Genomic DNA, 17,909 nt, shown 5'->3' with positions numbered 1-17,909 from the left:
CTTTACCCATCAATCGTATAAAATGCACAACACCGCTGTATTCTGCGCCAAAAGGACACACGCTCAGAGATGTAAACAATCCCAATGTGCACGAGAAGCACATGGCGGAACAAGTGAAGGAGACGAGCTGAATGAAAGTGCGCGTTCACTCTCTGACAGCAGAGGGCGCTGATGGAACAGCAGCGTGCAGCGGTTACCACGGAAACCGTGCAAACAAAGTAATTTCATTCATTTTTTTGTAATCTCAGTGTTGTTCATCACAGCACCAAATACTGAATACTTAAAAACGACTTAAAAGTAATTTATTTTCAAACCTAAACATTTTTATATTTTAATCTGGACTACAACATGCCCTAATGATTAGAAATGTTCTGATTATTTGTTATTGTTCAGTAAAACTTTGAAAACATACAGCTTCATTAGTTAACATGTTAATTCATTATCACTAAACTGACAATAAAAATACTTACAAAGTATTAATTATTATTAATTGATGTTAATTTCTTAGTTACTATTTAATAACATTACTAAAATCAAAATAACTTATTTAATGGACCTGAGATAAAACTAACAATAATCAGTTGTGTTTCTAAACTAACATTAACAACAAAAAAAAACACTTTCTGTAACAAATGTAGCTATTGCTCAATCTTAGTTAATGCATTAAATAGAATAAAGTGTTATCTGTTGTTCGTTATAGCCTAATTCTTTTGCATTTTAATCTGTTTAAAAATTTCAGTCAGAGTTGTTTTTGTTTTATTAAAAAAAGAGTTCTTAAACCTGTTAAATTATGACAAAAATGGTTTTGCAACTTATTTTAATATCGCGATAATACCGTATACCGTGATAAAAGCTTCATCAATTAATCGCAACATGAAAATTTGATACCGTCACATGTCTAGCCTCAACAGGCTGAAAACCCTGATATACTTCAAACTAAATCAAAGAACGAACTGATATGACTTTATTTCAGACAAAATCAGACCAAAACCAAGTTCGTTTGGAATTTGTTTTGGGAGTTCGAAATGGCTTGCCAAAGCAAACTTTCAGAAAAAGTTTGCTGTGGCTGCAGAACACCTTCGTACTACCATTGGTTCGTGACAATAACATAATAGGAGGTGTGCACTGAGGCTCCGCCTTCTTTCACATGGAACTCTTCTCTGACTCATTTCATCTGTTGAGTCCGTCGTGATAAGATCTCCGCGGGTGAAAACATGAACACACTGGATAGCTGTTTTATAGTAGAAAATGAAGTTGTGCTTCTGATGAACTGACACTGTTTCGTGTTTGATACTGTAAAGCTGCTTCCTTTTAAGCAATCTATTGAATCCATATAAATAAACGTGACGTGACTTTACTGGAGTGGCAATTAACAGAGCTCACGCTTACATACCCATGTTGTTATGATCAGATGCTTTTCTTATACTTTCTATAAAAAAAATGCTTGCTGTTTTCTCTTTTTTGTTGTTTATTTTGTTACTAAGAGGAAAGCGTGCATAACATTATATTTATATATTCATCTAAATGACACTCTCAGTATTAGATGTTCGATAACAGTATATCACTGCTCATGTATTTCAAACTTGTTTTACCACTAAACGAAGAATGAAAAAGAACTTCGCAGTGAGTATATCAGGGCCTTAAGCATATCCCACTCTGACATTATACCAACACTGTCCCAACACTTCCCCAACCCCCCACATACCGTTTTACGGGTGGGCTAGTGGCAATCACAGCCTTTTTCAGCCCTAGTACAATAGGGAAATATCTCTGTAGGAGTATGAGGCTCTTTGACATGACCCTTGTCATTATGTTTCACTGTGTAGCGTGGTGTAAGGATTTTTTTATTTTTTTTTAATTGTGAACCTTGCCCTGGTTCTCTAAATATTGCAGACTAAAAGGCATAAATATCGAATGCATTCCTCTACTTAACAGGGCATGCAGAGCTAAGATAGACCTGATTGACTTTCCATAGAATTTCAATGAAGAGTAAAATAAAGGAGCTTCCTCCATTGTGTGTCTTTAGGTTGAAGCCTTTGCAAGTGAAACAGACCATATAAATTGTGATCATGGTTTAAAGAATATAAATACTGCCCTACAGTTGAATGGATAAGTGAAATTAAAGATTTTGAGATATTTAAGATGTGATCAGGTAGATTTGGCTGTGCTCTCAAGTAGTGGTGCACCGAAATTTCAACCAAAAATAACCACTGACGGAAACAGTAATGTTAAATTAATGCTTAGATGACACGTTTCAACTGTGTCAGTGTTTGTTTTGTGTATACAACATGGATAAACAGTATGGATGCACCTCACCACAACCAAATGGGATGCTAAAGTAGCATTATGCTAAAATATCGAGAGGCAGCTTGATACAGAAGAACTTTACTATGACTGGTTTAATTTATCACCAGCATACCAAGTTCAATTACCCAAATTTAATTGGCCAAACTTTATTTTTGGTTTCAGTTTCAGGCAAAATTAAAACGTCGGTGTTCGCATGCCTTTAGACTAAATGTGTAATACGCATGTGCATGCCATCAACATTTTCAGATTCATGTTTTTGCAGTTTACATGGAGACAATAACTAATTTAAAAATACAATTTTCAAAAACTTGCACTTTGAAACCGTTTTCAAAAGTTTGTGTTTTCAGGCCACCAAAATGCTGTTGTGTAAATGAACAGCCAAAACGCATAAAAAGATTTCTGTTTTTAGATGAAAATGATGCCATGTAAATGGCCGCTTAGTTTAGTTTTGCCCTGTCTGTCTGTATTCTCTAGTTCCAGTTGTTACTGATCATGTTGCGCAACTGTTTGTTTCTGTTGATCAGCTTTCCATGTGTATTTAAGTTGCGAGTTTAGTGCTGTTCTCTATTGTCCTGTCTTAGTTTATACAAAGTGGTCTGGCCCAGAACTAGAAACCAGAAGCTAATCTAGACTGAATGGCAAAAAAAAAAAAAAAAAGGTAGGTTTAATTGTTATCAACAAATCTTTCTGCACTGGAAACATCCAAAATTGCATATGGCACCATTTCGGTGGAAAAAAAATTTCAGCGTTTGAACCCAGGTCTTCAGGTCAGGTTAATATTATCTTGCTTTTCAAAACTTGCAGTTTAAGGATCTTCTCATTTCAGGCTTGAAGCTAAGCAGAACAAATCAAATGCTGCCCAAAGTGTATTTTTGATTATACAGAACCTCTCGATCTCTGCACAGACTCTAATGTGCTTTGTCAGCAGTTCATGCCTGTGTGCCTTCGAGAATTTCTCATTTTCTCTTTGCATTGTTAAACGAGTATCATCCCAAGACAAATGCAAATGAAATTTGTATTTAGATAGGGGTATATAACGTGTACATAATTGATTAATATTTACTGTAAAAAAAGAGTTATTAAGAGAGTCTAGAATCTTTTCATATTTGTTAAACTGACAGATTTTGAGGAAAACTGAATTAGTTCATCTACAACCAGATGTAATGTTGTGACAATAAAATAATAAAACATGCAGACATGCATTCAAGGGAAAAAAAATAAATAAAATATATATATATATATATATATATATATATATATATATATATATATATATATATATATATATATATAACACAATATTATATTGTGACCCATAATGTCATCCTGCTGATGTCCTTGATGATTCCCACCCTTAACACATCATAAATATACAGTAATTACATTATTATTATTATTATTATTATTATTATTATTTCACATTTATTGAGGATTCAGTTTCTTCTCCAGCTTTGAATATTTTAAAGAAATGTCAGTGGTGCCAGTTTTGTTCTGGGATTAAGAACCATACATGTGTGCAAACTTGTGCACATTATTAAGAAATGGACATTGAGTTGCACAAGCAGATATAGAATCATGAAGAACAGAACACTGACACAGACAGGAAGAGATGGAATGAGAGAGGCCCCATAGCAAATTGCCTGTCTGAGATTGCCAGTGTGAAGAGCTTGTGGTCCCAGTGTCCATCTGCTTTCTGTAATGAATTCACAAGCACTTTGAACAATGGGGACAATAAACGAGTCGAACGGACTGTGGGGGATGGAAGAGAGATTGGAGAGAGGGAAAGGGTAGAGGAGGAGGGGAAGGAGAAGGGCACAGGAGAGATAGAGGCAGGAGAGACTGCTCTGCATCCTGATTGGCTGGAAGCGTGGTCGATGGATAGGCACGCTGACCAGAATATAATCATAGATGTGCGTCACCAGTTTCAGGCACCAGCCAGCAGCTCTGCAGCTCTTCAAATGACTCCAGGGGATCTTTGTATTCAATTCACAACTGGAAAACATTAAGACTTCTTTGCTCAATTAGTACGTATTTCCTGATCCCATAAATGTGCAGAGATCTGCATGAGGCAGTTTGATCATGTTTCATTTTCGCCATTGTGTGAAATTCCAGTCCATTTAATTTCCTAAGGCAAATCTGCTGTTCAGGCTGTTATAAATGGCTCATCTCAGCATGAAGCTTTTCTTTGAACTGTGTCTATCTTTAACCCAAATCCTTGGGTGAGTTACAATAACTCTGCCCAGAGCTGCTCAGTGTGTGAGCCTGATGTTAATCCTGTTCTTTTCTCCTGTGCATTGTGTGTAAACTTCTCAGAGAACCTGCCCCAGATGGCCTTCCTGTGAAGTGTTTACCCAGAATACCCAGGAAATCGTGCTGAGGCTTAGGCTGACAAAAAGGACTTGATATTTTTGGTAGTCTTTAGTCACTGCAGCATACAGCTTTTCCAAAAATTTATTTATTTATGTATTTATTTTATTTATTTATTTTGCAGTAATGTGATGCACAGCAACACATAGATACTCTGGATGTCTTTTACACTCTTAGACACTTCTATTTTGCATTTTGCTACATCTTTAAGGTTCACTGGCATTTAGTGATTTGTGGTCAGAGGTCAAGAACTACATGTCCTTGCTTCCTCTTCAGCATTCATTGTAACAGTAGTAAATAGATCATCTGTCTGAATGTGCGCAGTTCGGGGGCAGATTTTTTTTTTTTTATGTGTATATTTTATATGTAGGTTTTTGCTATTTTGGGTTAAAAATGTATATTTAACATTTACATTGATTTGGTTACTAAAACATATCATAATTCACTCTCCCTCATGTCACTCCAAAACTGTACAATATTTTTTTCTTCTGTGGAGCAGTAAAAGAAAAAGTTTGAATAATGTACTCATCACTGCGTGAAAGAGAAGTTTTCAAGCTTCAAAAGGAATCAAAAGTATAATAAATTTTCACGTGAATCAACAGGTTCTGAACTATCACTTTTAACTGCAATTAGATTGAGTTGGTCATTTGAAATTAAGAACTGGATCAGTCTCTTTTGTGAGCAAACATTTAAGAACTGTTTGCGAAGTTGATTAAATGCTTAATTTAAATTATTAAAAAAAAGTTCATGAAATAGACATTGACGTGTCGTTCATGAACTCTCAAGAACATGCCTAGAGATGCTAATATACTAATATACTGTATAACATGTATGATATAACATTTTTAGTGAATGGTCATTTTGGTCTGTTTTGCACGAAGAACTGTGTAGATCATTTTTATGGTGCTTTTTCCCACATGTATCACACACAATTGATACATGATTAGCCTGTACCATTACATTCAAATTGAACTAAGGAAGGAAAAAATACGTAGTCAACATAAGTCAGCATTTATTTTCAACCTTTGTAGCACTCGGAAATATATCACAGTATGAAAGTTAAGTTGATTGCAAAATTAGTTTCATGACGATTTTAAAGCTGCACTATGGATCTTTGGCCTGAATGGCTCTATCACCAATTGTGGTTGAAGCAACATTGCACGTCATTTGCGGAGTGGTTATTTAATATCTGTAACTTCTGTGTAGATGAATCTAGTGGTTACATAAACATATGTAGGTTACATGACATAAACAAGCAAAAGTATATGATGCATGAATTTTTCTGTAAAATCTGACCTAACAGCTCAAAATGTATATTATTATAATAACATTTTAAACTTACTGTAGTGAATTGGAATAAAGCAAAATATAAATTCGATTTTTTTTTTTTATGTACTCGCTTGATTCATTTTTAACCAGTGAATCTTCTGTGGTGCAGCTTTAATCTATTATATTATCTATACTCTAACAAAAGAATATTTATAAGATCTTTGTAGTTTTCTTGTAGTTAAGCTTGTTAACTGTCAGTTGCCCTGTAGCAGGACAGTTTGCATGCTATTTTTATTTATTTATTTTTTATTTTTTTTGTATTCCCCCATCACATATTTTATGTGGATTTAAAGGGGTAGTTCACCCAAAATGAAAATTATGTCATTTATTACTTACCCTCATGCCGTTCCACACCCGCAAGACCTTCGTTAATCTTCGTAACACAAATTAAGATATTTTAGTTGAAATCGGATGGCTCCGTGAGGCCTCCATAGGGAACAATAACACTTCCTCTCTCAAGATCCATAAAAACGTATTTAAATCGGTTCATGTGAGTACAGTGGTTCAATATTAATATTATAAAGTGATGAGAATATTTTTGGTGTGCCAAAAAAAACCAAAATAACGACTTATTTAGTGATGGCCGATTTCAAAACACTGCTTCAGGAAGCATCGGATCATAAATTAATCAGTGTATTGAATCTGCTGTTCAGAGCGCCAAAATCACTTGATTTCAGCCATTGGCGGTTTGACACACGATCTGAATCATGATTCGATACACTGATTCATTGTGCTCCGAAGCTTCCTGAAGCAGTGTTTTGAAATCGCCCATCACTATATAAGTCGTTATTTTGGGTTTTTTTTGGCGCACCAAAAATATTATTGTTGCTTTATAATATTTATATTGAACCACTGTACTCACATGAACTGATTTAAATATGTTTTTAGTACCTTTATGGATCTTGAGAGAGGAAGTGTCATTGCTCCCTATGGAGGCCTCAATGAGCCTTTGGATTTCAACTAAAATATCTTAATTTGTGTTCTGAAGATTAACAAAGGTCTTACGGGTGTAAAACGGCACAAGGGTAAGTAATAAATGACAGAATTTTCATTTTTGGGTGAACTAACCCTTTAAGAGAAATTTAAGAGTCCAAATTATTTTATATATATATATATGTTACGGTTGCTGGTGTAGAGAGATGAGGCAGATACGGATTTCCACAATATAGATACTTCTTTAATAGATACTGGGCAGGAACACCAAACATACACGGTAACACAACAGAGAACGGACAAGGAGTGCAGGGAGTGAGTGCATTATAAAGGGAGTGCAGATGATAGAGTCCAGGTGCAGGTGATCTGTGATGATGAGGAGCTGACGAGGGAAGTGAGTGCAGGTGATGAAACAGGAGGATCATGGGATATGGAGTCCAGGAAGACAAGGGATCTGTGACAGTACCTCCCCCTCCCGGTAGGCGCGTCCTCGCGCCGTAGATGTAACAACCGGGAGGGGGGTGGGCGCCCTGGAGACCTCAAACCGGAGCAGGGGGAGGAGTAGACTGGAGTGGAGGTCTCCAGGGCAGGCTCAAAAACCATGGCGGGTCAGGAGCCGTGGGCAGCCATGGCGGGTCAGGAGCCGTGGGCAGCCATGGCGGGTCAGGAGCCGTGGGCAGCCATGGCGGGTCAGGAGCCGTGGGCAGCCATGGCGGGTCAGGAGCCGTGGGCAGCCATGGCGGGTCAGGAGTCGTGGGCAGCCATGGAGGGTCAGGAGCCGTGGGCAGCCATGGAGGGTCAGGGGCCGAAGGCGGCCATGGAGGGTCAGGAGCCGAAGGCGGCCATGGAGGGTCAGGAGCCGAAGCCTTGAAGCCGTCGAGCCCAGGCGGCGCTGAAGGACCGGCGGGAGATGGCGGAATCCACGGCTCCGCCGACCGAAGCGCAGCCGGGGCTCCAGAAAGCCGCAGTAGAAGGCAGACGACATACAACAAAGTGAACACCGGGGGAGAGTGAGGAGGCCAACTGGAACTGAGGGACGGAGGGACGGAGCAGAGACGGAGGAGTGCAGTCCAGAAGTGAGGGCAGGCTGACGAAGGAACAAGGTGTGAACGGGGGCAGGATGGAGACTGGTGAGACTAGTGGACTGATGGGCCATGGTGGAGACGAGGGAGGTTGGAGCCAGGGTGTGTAGGTAATCGCCCAGAGGTCCGAGGTGGAGATCTGGGCGAAGGGGCTTGAGGTGGAGGTACAGTGCTGAGACATATGGACGGAGGCGGGAGAGGGAGGCAGGGAGGGGAAACAGTCTTTGGGCTGGAGAGTTCAAAAACACAGTTCATAGGAGCAGTTGGTTCGGCGGCGGCGGCTGGAGCGGCTGGCTCGGCGGCGGCGGCTGGAGCGGCTGGCTCGGCGGCGGCGGCTGGAGCGGCTGGCTCGGCGGCGGCGGCTGGAGCGGCTGGCTCGGCGGCGGCGGCTGGAGCGGCTGGCTCGGCGGCGGCGGCTGGAGCGGCTGGCTCGGCGGCGGCGGCTGGAGCTGAGGGCTCGTAGGCGGCGGAGACTGGAGAACTTTGCTCGGCGGCGGAGACTGGAGAACTTTGCTCGGCGGCGGAGACTGGAGAACTTTGCTCGGCGGCGGAGACTGGAGAACTTTGCTCGGCGGCGGAGACTGGAGACCTTTGCTCGGCGGCGGAGACTGGAGACCTTTGCTCGGCGGCGGAGACTGGAGAACTTGGCTCGGCGGCGGAGACTGGAGAACTTGGCTCGGCGGCGGAGGCTGGAGAACTTGGCTCGGCGGCGGAGGCTGGAGAACTTGGCTCGGCGGCGGAGGCTGGAGAACTTGGCTCGGCGGCGGAGGCTGGAGAACTTGGCTCGGCGGCGGAGGCTGGAGAACTTGGCTCGGCGGCGGAGGCTGGAGAACTTGGCTCGGCGGCGGAGGCTGGAGAACTTGGCTCGGCGGCGGAGGCTGGAGAACTTGGCTCGGCGGCGGAGGCTGGAGAACTTGGCTCGGCGGAGACTGGGGTTGAGGGCCATTTCATCCCCTCAAATACAATTAAAATCCCCACAGGCACTGGAGCTGGCTCTGTGGGGACTGGAGCTGGCTCTGGAGATACTGGAGCTGGCTCTGGAGATACTGGAGCGGGCTCTGGGGATACTGGAGCGGGCTCTGGGGATACTGGAGCGGGCTCTGGAGATACTGGAGCGGGCTCTGGAGATACTGGAGCGGGCTCTGGAGATACTGGAGCGGGCTCTGGAGATACTGGAGCGGGCTCTGGAGATACTGGAGCGGGCTCTGGAGACACTGGAGCGGGCTCTGGAGACACTGGAGCGGGCTCTGGAGACACTGGAGCGGGCTCTGGAGACACTGGAGCGGGCTCTGGAGACACTGGAGCGGGCTCTGGAGACACTGGAGCGGGCTCTGGAGACACTGGAGCGGGCTCTGGAGACACTGGAGCGGGCTCTGGAGACACTGGAGCGGGCTCTGGAGACACTGGAGCGGGCTCTGGAGACACTGGAGCGGGCTCTGGAGACACTGGAGCGGGCTCTGGAGACACTGGAGCGGGCTCTGGAGACACTGGAGCGGGCTTTGGAGACACTGGAGCGGGCCCTGGAGCAGGTTTTTCCTCCTCTTCCGCTTTCCGGACCCAGCAGGAGAGTCTGGATCCAACGTGGGGCAGGAAGGACGTTCACTGGAGGGGTAAGCGGAGGAATACGGAGGCTGACTAACTGGCCCAGCCGACCGTGTTTCTGGACGGACTGGAGACCAACACTCATCCACATAGAATTTGGAATTATTCAAAAACAAAACAAAATTGATAGTTTCACTTAAGGAGAGACGATAATCAGGTTCATGGAGACGGAGAGTGTTGTCATCCAGACCGTCCAAAAACAGGGCGATTAAATTAGCATCGGGCCAGTCAGTCAGATAAGCCAGCTCAACGAACTCCTCCACATACCTCTCCAGTGAACGACCAACCTGAAGAAGCCCGATGATTTTCTCAGCCGCTGTCATCGTCTTGGGAGGCATGGAAGAAGCTGAAGCCCGGGAGCTGAAGAAAGCTTCCATATTTTCTGTGGAAATCCGGTCGGTTTGGGTCCGTTCTTCTGTTACGGTTGCTGGTGTAGAGAGATGAGGCAGATACGGATTTCCACAATATAGATACTTCTTTAATAGATACTGGGCAGGAACACCAAACATACACGGTAACACAACAGAGAACGGACAAGGAGTGCAGGGAGTGAGTGCATTATAAAGGGAGTGCAGATGATAGAGTCCAGGTGCAGGTGATCTGTGATGATGAGGAGCTGACGAGGGAAGTGAGTGCAGGTGATGAAACAGGAGGATCATGGGATATGGAGTCCAGGAAGACAAGGGATCTGTGACAATATATATATATATATATATATATATATAAAAATTGTATAAAATATAAATGTTTAGTTTTGTACATTTACTTAACTTTTGTACACTTTCATTTTTTTAAGTGTTTTTTCTGCAGTCTCCTGAGTGTCTTCTTTAAAAAGACACCAACCGCAGGCCTTTATTCCAAATTCATTCATGAATTACAACCATTTAAGTTCAGATTTATGCTCAAAAAGGGGTGACAGTTAACCAGTTAATGTCATGATGGCTGTAATGAAGTGCACAAGCAAAGAGATGGAGAACAAAAATAGTCTTTAATAAAATAAACAAGAAACACTCAGGAGATCGTAGGAGAACAAACTAACACAACCATGTTAATCTAAAGCCCTATTCGGACAGGATTAGTTTTGCAAGGGAAGATAGAGTAATTAATTTTACCACTGGACATCCATAATATTAATGGCCAATTCACACGGGATAACAAATCTCAGTAAAACTACCAGATTTACGCACCACTGTCACCTCCCTGTGGTCATGTGCATATTATGTTGCTTCCTGATATCACATGCGCAAACACACAACACACATACAAAAAAAACAACAAAAAAAAAAAACCTTGTATTTTGCTCAGACTAGTCCCACCTCCTAGAACGCAACTGAATGCTTCTTCAAGTGCCTCCATATTTGAAAAACGGTGGAAAACTACTTTAAAACAAGAAATGACTGAATATTTACTTATATATTTACAGCTGGTCTATTCACACTGGATTAGCATTACCTGAGGTATTTTTTTCTTGACCGTTTTACAGAAGGTAAAAGTTGCTGTAAACTTTACTGACATTTTCCGTAATGATTACTGAGATGGCACATTCGGACGGGACTAAAATCTCTGAGAAGCTCTGGTAATAAATACTTTACCCCATCTCTTCATGTACAATTCATCCCATTCGAATAGGGCAATACAAACAAGGGAACTAAGGAAAGACTGGGCTTAAATACATGGAAAGGATAATTGAACTGAACAGAAACAGGTGTGAGGGACTAATTAACAATTAAGGAAACTAACCAGGAACTCAGGCAGGCAAAATAGGAACAGAACACATTGAAAGAAAACCAAAACTAAACATACATGTTAACTACCACATTATTGCCACTTATTTTTATCACTTCATTTATCTCTTTTAAATTTGTCTTTATATTTCCCCATCTCTTGCAGTGCCAGACTCTGTTAAACCCAATCCCAGCATCCCTTCAAGTCCCATTTTGTCCCTGAACCTGCCTGTACCCTCTGCCTCCACCACCAGCAATGGCAAGCGTAACCCTAGTAATGCCCTACAACAACAGTTACCTCCATTGCAGCAGCCCAGTCCTCGATATGCGCACAGAGAGGTTCCTCCACGCTTCCGACAGCAGGAGCAGAGGCAGCTACTGAAGAGGGGTCAACCTTTACCTACAGGCGCTCTGAACCTGACCTCTGCTTGCACTCAGTCCGGGGTCATCTCCCCTCCTGAGACGCCCACCAGCAAACGGCACACGGGTGAGAATGATGTTCTGTTTTTGATGGAGAGACTATATTTATTTTGATAGGCTTTTCACTTGACCAATATCAGGTAATGATTAGAGATAAATTGTGGTATTTTTTGTCATTGGTTGTCTTAATAGAGTGAAATTTTCATCCTCCTCATTGCCCAGCTGGGATGTAGATGTACACAGGGACTATGATTTAAAGGTTGGGGGATTGTGTACACCCTAACAAAGCCTGGCATTGACCTCTTATGTGTCATTGTAAGCCTGAGGTCATGGGAGCGGCATGGTTGAGGGACTCTCTCTAGTGTTTTTTTCCAATTATTGTTTACTGACCCCCTCCTCTACATCCCTCTCGTTGATGCTTGGGAGTGTTTGCGATTCACTCCAATCTGGTTTAACGGCAGGTGGAAGAGCAAAGCTTGAGCAGAGGGGACTCAGCATCTCTGGGAACATGGGCTCACCAGCTGTTTCATGACTGCTAATGGCTTTGTCAACACTTGGATCATTATTGTCTTCACTGTTTCATATGCATTTTCTGCTAATAAATATGTTAAATATATGTGTTTCTGGGATTCAAACGCCACTAAAAATCCAGGTTAAGCTGAGAACAAGGTTAATTTGTTTGACATTTAAAATCGCAAATGGATTTTAATTTTTTTTAAACAGCAACATTTTAATTTTGGGTTGTGCAAAAATACTTATTATTTTCATAATTGTTCTTATTAATGGTTTTACTTTAAGAACTAGTCAAGAAATTGGTCTGTGTGGTTTCAGCTTTACCTGACCATGATCAGACACATTTCTTGGGAGCATTTACATAAGGGGTATTCCTGCATTCAAAAACAGCTTGAACAGTGGAGCATAGTAGTGTCAGGATTTAGATTCCCAGGGAAAGCAAGAACTGATAAAATGTGTATCTTGAATGCAGTGTAAGTTGCTTTAAAAACATCTGCGAAAATTCAGAAATATATATGTTGTAACTGGACACTTAAAGATGTCATCCGTCAAAGATGTCCATTTGAATCTCTTTAGCTGTTAAAGTGTTTTAAAAGGGATGTTTTTTTTTTTGTTTTGTTTTTAATAAAAAAAACAGTCCTAGCAAGGCGGGTATAAAGGCAATGACATGCTAAAATAGCAGAGTGATGATCTCATCCATGTCTAAACTAGAGGTGTTCTCGTCTCACATGCCAGCCCCCTCTGTGGCTTCATTAGCACGGTGTCTCCCCAGCTGATACCCGTCTGGGTCTGTCTCTGTCTCTCTCTCTCTCTCTCTCTCTCTTTTTCTGTCACTCAGTCTATTTCTTTCTCCTTTCTCTCAGCGCCCTTTTAAGAAAACATTGTGATCTGATCAAGTGGAAAACATGACTGATGAGCATTTAAAACGTGCTTGCCATTTTACTCTTGGGAAAAAGCAAGGCCTTTGATCCAGAGAACAGAATTAGTATGAAAGGAAGTTATTTTCAGACAAAAGCATAGTCTTATACGTCACTGAGACTTTGCCTAGAGAAAGTCTGGCACCGGAAAGCTGTAATTGTAGACTGTAATAAAGCAAACGTTTTATGAAATTCAAAATTTGTAGGTGAACTTTTTTTTTTCTCTCTTTTGCATCTGGTGTAATTTAAGTTTGGAAATTCTCCTTTCTGGGCATTCACCAGGATGAAAAACAAAAAAACAAATAATTAAGCAAATTAAGGGTAATATTTAATGCATTGGCAGTACAGGCAGAGACATCTTGCTGCATAAAAACTATCAGACACAGCAGCTGCAGAAATTTGTTGGCATCAGAGTAAAATAATATTGAATAACGAATGGTCGCAGCATTTATCTTGCTGGCTTTTCTTAGACTAGTCATGTGGAGCCACTCTTTAGGTGTACAAACTACCACTTCCTGCCTGTTCATGCCTCCTTCATGCCTCTTTTTTGTTTTGTTTTTTGTTTTGTTTTGTCCAGGATGTTTGAGTAACAAGGTAAAGGGAAAAAGCCACTGCCTTGTGTGTTATGAATTGATCATGTGGTCTTTTTTCTCTTTCTTTTCTCTCCATGGGGAGAGTGAATACAATATTAGTCACGAGAGCAAGCAGAGGAGGATGTGTGAGGGGAAAAAAAGTGAAAAGGGAATAAAAGCAAGAGAAACAGAATTGTAGACAGCAGCCTTGTTCTCTTGGCTGCATTTCAGCTCTGATAAAATGGCGTGAGAGTGCTTGGCTACAGGAGAATGGGTTGCTGGATTGCCTGAACTTGGTTTCTTTTTTTAGTTTGTCTTTGTTTTTCTTTTTGTTTCTTTGCCATGTTCAAAATGTTTTTGACATTTTGTGCAGGCAGCTAACATTAGCAGTTGTACAGTAGTAACAGTAACTTTTAGGTTTTATATTTGGCAACAATTCTTTTAATTCTTTTGTCTTCACACAGACGAGTGTGTCAATCTTCCACTTAATGTCATTGTGGAGACTCTATTCTTTCTGGTGAAATCACAAAACAGAATGCACGCAAACATGTTGCTGCTCTTGATATACAATCATTGATGAACACCTTTGATTTTAATGTAACAAAGTTATGCCACTGTTTTAACATTTTAGGCATACAAATAAAAGGACTTATGTGCATATTTATGCAAATTAATACAAATATTATTTGCAGATAGTACCAAAATGATTATTTCCCAACTAGAATTAGACCTAGAATTTCCTTCACTGTTCTATTTTTTTATGCCTTATAAAAATTGCAAAAATTGTGTTTAAATAGGACACGTCAAAGCAAACGTTCTTTCACTCTTCCCTTTTTCCTCTCATCAGCAGATTCAAGCACATCGATTATGTCAGAAACTGAATGGGTATCTGTATTCTGTATCCAGTGTAGACAGCAACAATGATTATAATATTTTACTTTTGATATGGTGCTCACATCTGGTGTAGACCTGTGTCAGCTGCTAAGCAACTGAACGACAGTGGGTGGGGCCTGTGGTGTGATGATGTATGATGTAACTTTTTGTCAGTGTATACCTCTTTGTCAATGTCTTGTTCTAGAAGCAGACATATGCATATGTATTTGCTTGTGTTGTTTCAGATTCCACAATATCAAAATGTTTTTGGAGCTTGGTTAGTTAAATGCTTTTTAGTCATGGGCACCATGTTTAATTTAATTTATTTAGTGAACATATGCCACATGACCCTTTAAGGTAATGGATAATACATATGCGTACTGTTTAGGATGAATACTCTCAGTGGTTGTGGAGAGTGCAGTTGCTTTTGCATTGCAGATCAATGCCCTCTTTCTGCTCTCATACCATAATTTACACACCATCGATTATCTGCTGGCTCATGATTGATTATAGCTGGAAAGAAGTAAAGCTGTGTGTGTGTGTGTGTGTGTGTGTGTGTGTGTGTGTGTGTGTGTGTGTGTGTGTGTGTGTGTGTGTGTGTGTGTGTGTGTGTGTGTGTGTGTGTGTGTGTGTGTGTGTGTGTGTGTGTGTGTGTGAGAGAGTGCATCATCTGAGTATCTGTGGAACATGTTGATGAAGCTTGATTTTTGTGGGGAATTTGCAGACCACACGGAATGATGGATGACAGGCTAGACTTAGTTTTATTCCAGAACATGAACACTGTTCCACCTTAGCTTTCCTTTCAATAATGGAGATGCTAAAATGAAAATAAATGCTAAAATGAATATCCCTTGCCCATAGTTTTATTTTAAGATACATAAATGATATCCTGTAATTTTTTTAAGCCATTTTCGTTCTAATAAAATACACCCTGTGTATTTGTTTCACAGGACTTCCCCATCAAAGTGGCCTGGGAGCCCAGAATGAGAATTGTCACTGGAACATCCCAGTCACCAAAAGCAGCAGCGGCAACCAGGATAAAGTGATTATTAACCATAACAACTCAGAAGCTTGGCCTTCCATTACATACGGCAAGAGCCAGCAGACACCAGAATGCACCTTGGACGCTGAATGCACATCAGAGTTTGTTAGCAACAGAAGTAGCACTATCATGGCTACAGGAGCTAGCCAGCAGGGTCATTACCCAATCAGCAAAGCCAGCGTTAATCTCACTTCTAGTATGGTCTCTAGTCAAGGTGGCCCTACCAGAGGGTGGGTCTCAGAAGGAAAGATTGACTTTCCCATGGGCAGTAGAGGGCAGTCTAGCTGGGGTGCCTCTAATCTGAACCTCAACCCCAGTGCCAACCCTGCTGCTTGGCCAGCTCTTGGACATGAGGGGCCTGGGGTAGGGTCAGGCCCTAGTAGCATGGTTTGCTCAAATTCACTTTCTCTTAGTATGTGTGGCCAAGGAGGAGTGGCGCCACCTCACGGCACCATTGGAAATGGTAGCATTGGTTGTGTCAATGGAAACCTTGTAGGGGACTGTGCATGGGGCAACCCGGATACCCCAGAACAGCACCAGTCTCCCACAAATGTATCTTTCAACATGAAACCTCCTAACCTTAAAACTGATGGACCAAATAACACTAAACCAGAGCCAATGAGTCCAGTGAACAGCTGGAGAGGAAACCTTAGTCAGTCACCTACTGAGCCTGCCATTGAAGATGGAACTGCTTTCTGGGGCAACAGAGATGCCAAAAATGGAGAAACAAAGGAGTCTGGCTGGAATTCTGCAGGGGCCTCCTCTTGGGGGCAGGGAGGAGCTAGCAGTGGTGGTGGCTGGGGTGACTGGAGCAAACAGCCAAACACTGACGGTACAGGGTGGGATGCTAATGATGGTCCTTCCCAAGAACATATGAGTTCCTGGGGCCCTGATACTCCAGCAAGTGAGGGCAGCAGGGATAGTAGTGAGGGCCACCCAAGAAGAAGAGAGAGGTCCTCAAGTGATGATTTGGCCCCTTTGTTGCCAAGGCAGGACTTGGACCCACGTGTCCTCTGTAACTCAGGCTGGGGACAAACTCCAGTTCGTCAACACACTGTTTGGGAAATGGAAGAAAGTCCAGACAAAAAGAATGATGCAGGGGCTGAGGTCTGGGGGTCTTCCTCCAGCACACCTTTAACTGGACCTGCACCACCTCCTCCTGGATCTGTCAATCCCAACCTCAATGCACCTCCCAGAATGGACACAAGCAAGAGCGAGGGATCTTGCAGAGCCACGCCAAACTCAGGCTGGGGAGGATCGGTCCCAGCCTCTGCTCAACCTAATGGTGGATGGGGGGAACCACCTGTAAATAAAAAGGTTCCCAATGGATCAGTGTGTGGCTGGGGCGATTCCATTTCTGAGGGTCTCAACACCAATGGCTGTAATGGCCAATCTTGGGCTTCTGAAGAAAAGTCTTCTAGCTGGGATGATGGTACTTCTCAGAAAAAAACAAAAGGTTGGGGTGATGGACCCAAAACTTCCTCAGGCTGGGGAAGTAGTGGCAGTGGGAATAGTGGAGAGTGGGGTGACCCTTCAGAAATACGGAAGGATGGCTCTGGAAGTAACTCTAGGGACCCTGAAAACAGAAACTGGAAGGAAACCCAGAAAGGTTGGGGTAAAGCAGCACCAGCACAGGGTGGTGGTTGGGGTGATGCTCAACATTCCAATGGTTCAGCCCAAGGTTGGGGTGGAAAACTTCAGGAATCCACATGTGGCAACAGTGGAGCTGGAGGCATTGGATCATGGTGTGGCCCAAATTCTGTAAAACAGAGCAACTCTGGCTGGGCATCAGGAGGACGCCAGGGTCCAGGAGATGAGGTCACAGGCTGGGAAGAACCATCTCCATCTTCTATTCGTCGCAAAATGGAAATTGATGATGGGACCTCCACCTGGGGTGACCCCAATGCTTACTGCAAGAGTGTGAACATGTGGGACAGGAATAACTCCCAAAATCATTCAGGAACCAGCAACAATGGCAGCAGTAATAGCCTCACTGGGCCAAACAACAACAACAACACCAACCATCACCAACACCACAGCCAAGGTCCCACTCAGAACCATGTCAACGGCAGCAACAACAATGGCTCACCCAGTCAAGGTGAATCTCCTCTTAACAGGGTGCCCATGGGGAACCCAGGTGAGACAATGCATATATTTCTCCCTTTCTAATGCTCGTTTTAGTCCTCTGTACATCTGACAAACATTAATAAAATTGTTTAAAGTCAATG

At 42.4% G+C, this 17,909-nt stretch overlaps 1 protein-coding gene across 7 annotated transcripts in view; it reads left to right on the top strand.

The window, feature by feature from the left end:
• The window catches only part of tnrc6c2 (trinucleotide repeat containing adaptor 6C2), a 66,189-nt gene that overhangs the window by 33,598 nt on the left and 14,682 nt on the right, over positions 1-17,909 (top strand). For all 7 annotated transcript variants that reach the window (XM_067373523.1, XM_067373522.1, XM_067373520.1 and 4 more), the window contains 2 exons: positions 11,511-11,831; positions 15,590-17,818. In XM_067373523.1, the coding sequence (XP_067229624.1) occupies positions 11,511-11,831; positions 15,590-17,818 (2,550 nt within the window). The remainder of the gene's footprint in view (positions 1-11,510; positions 11,832-15,589; positions 17,819-17,909) is intronic.

The sequence above is a fragment of the Chanodichthys erythropterus genome, chromosome 21, assembly GCF_024489055.1.
Source record: "Chanodichthys erythropterus isolate Z2021 chromosome 21, ASM2448905v1, whole genome shotgun sequence".
NCBI lineage: Eukaryota > Metazoa > Chordata > Actinopteri > Cypriniformes > Xenocyprididae > Chanodichthys > Chanodichthys erythropterus.
The sequence above is the reverse complement of the archived record's forward strand: the minus strand, read 5'-3'. Positions and strand labels throughout refer to the sequence as shown.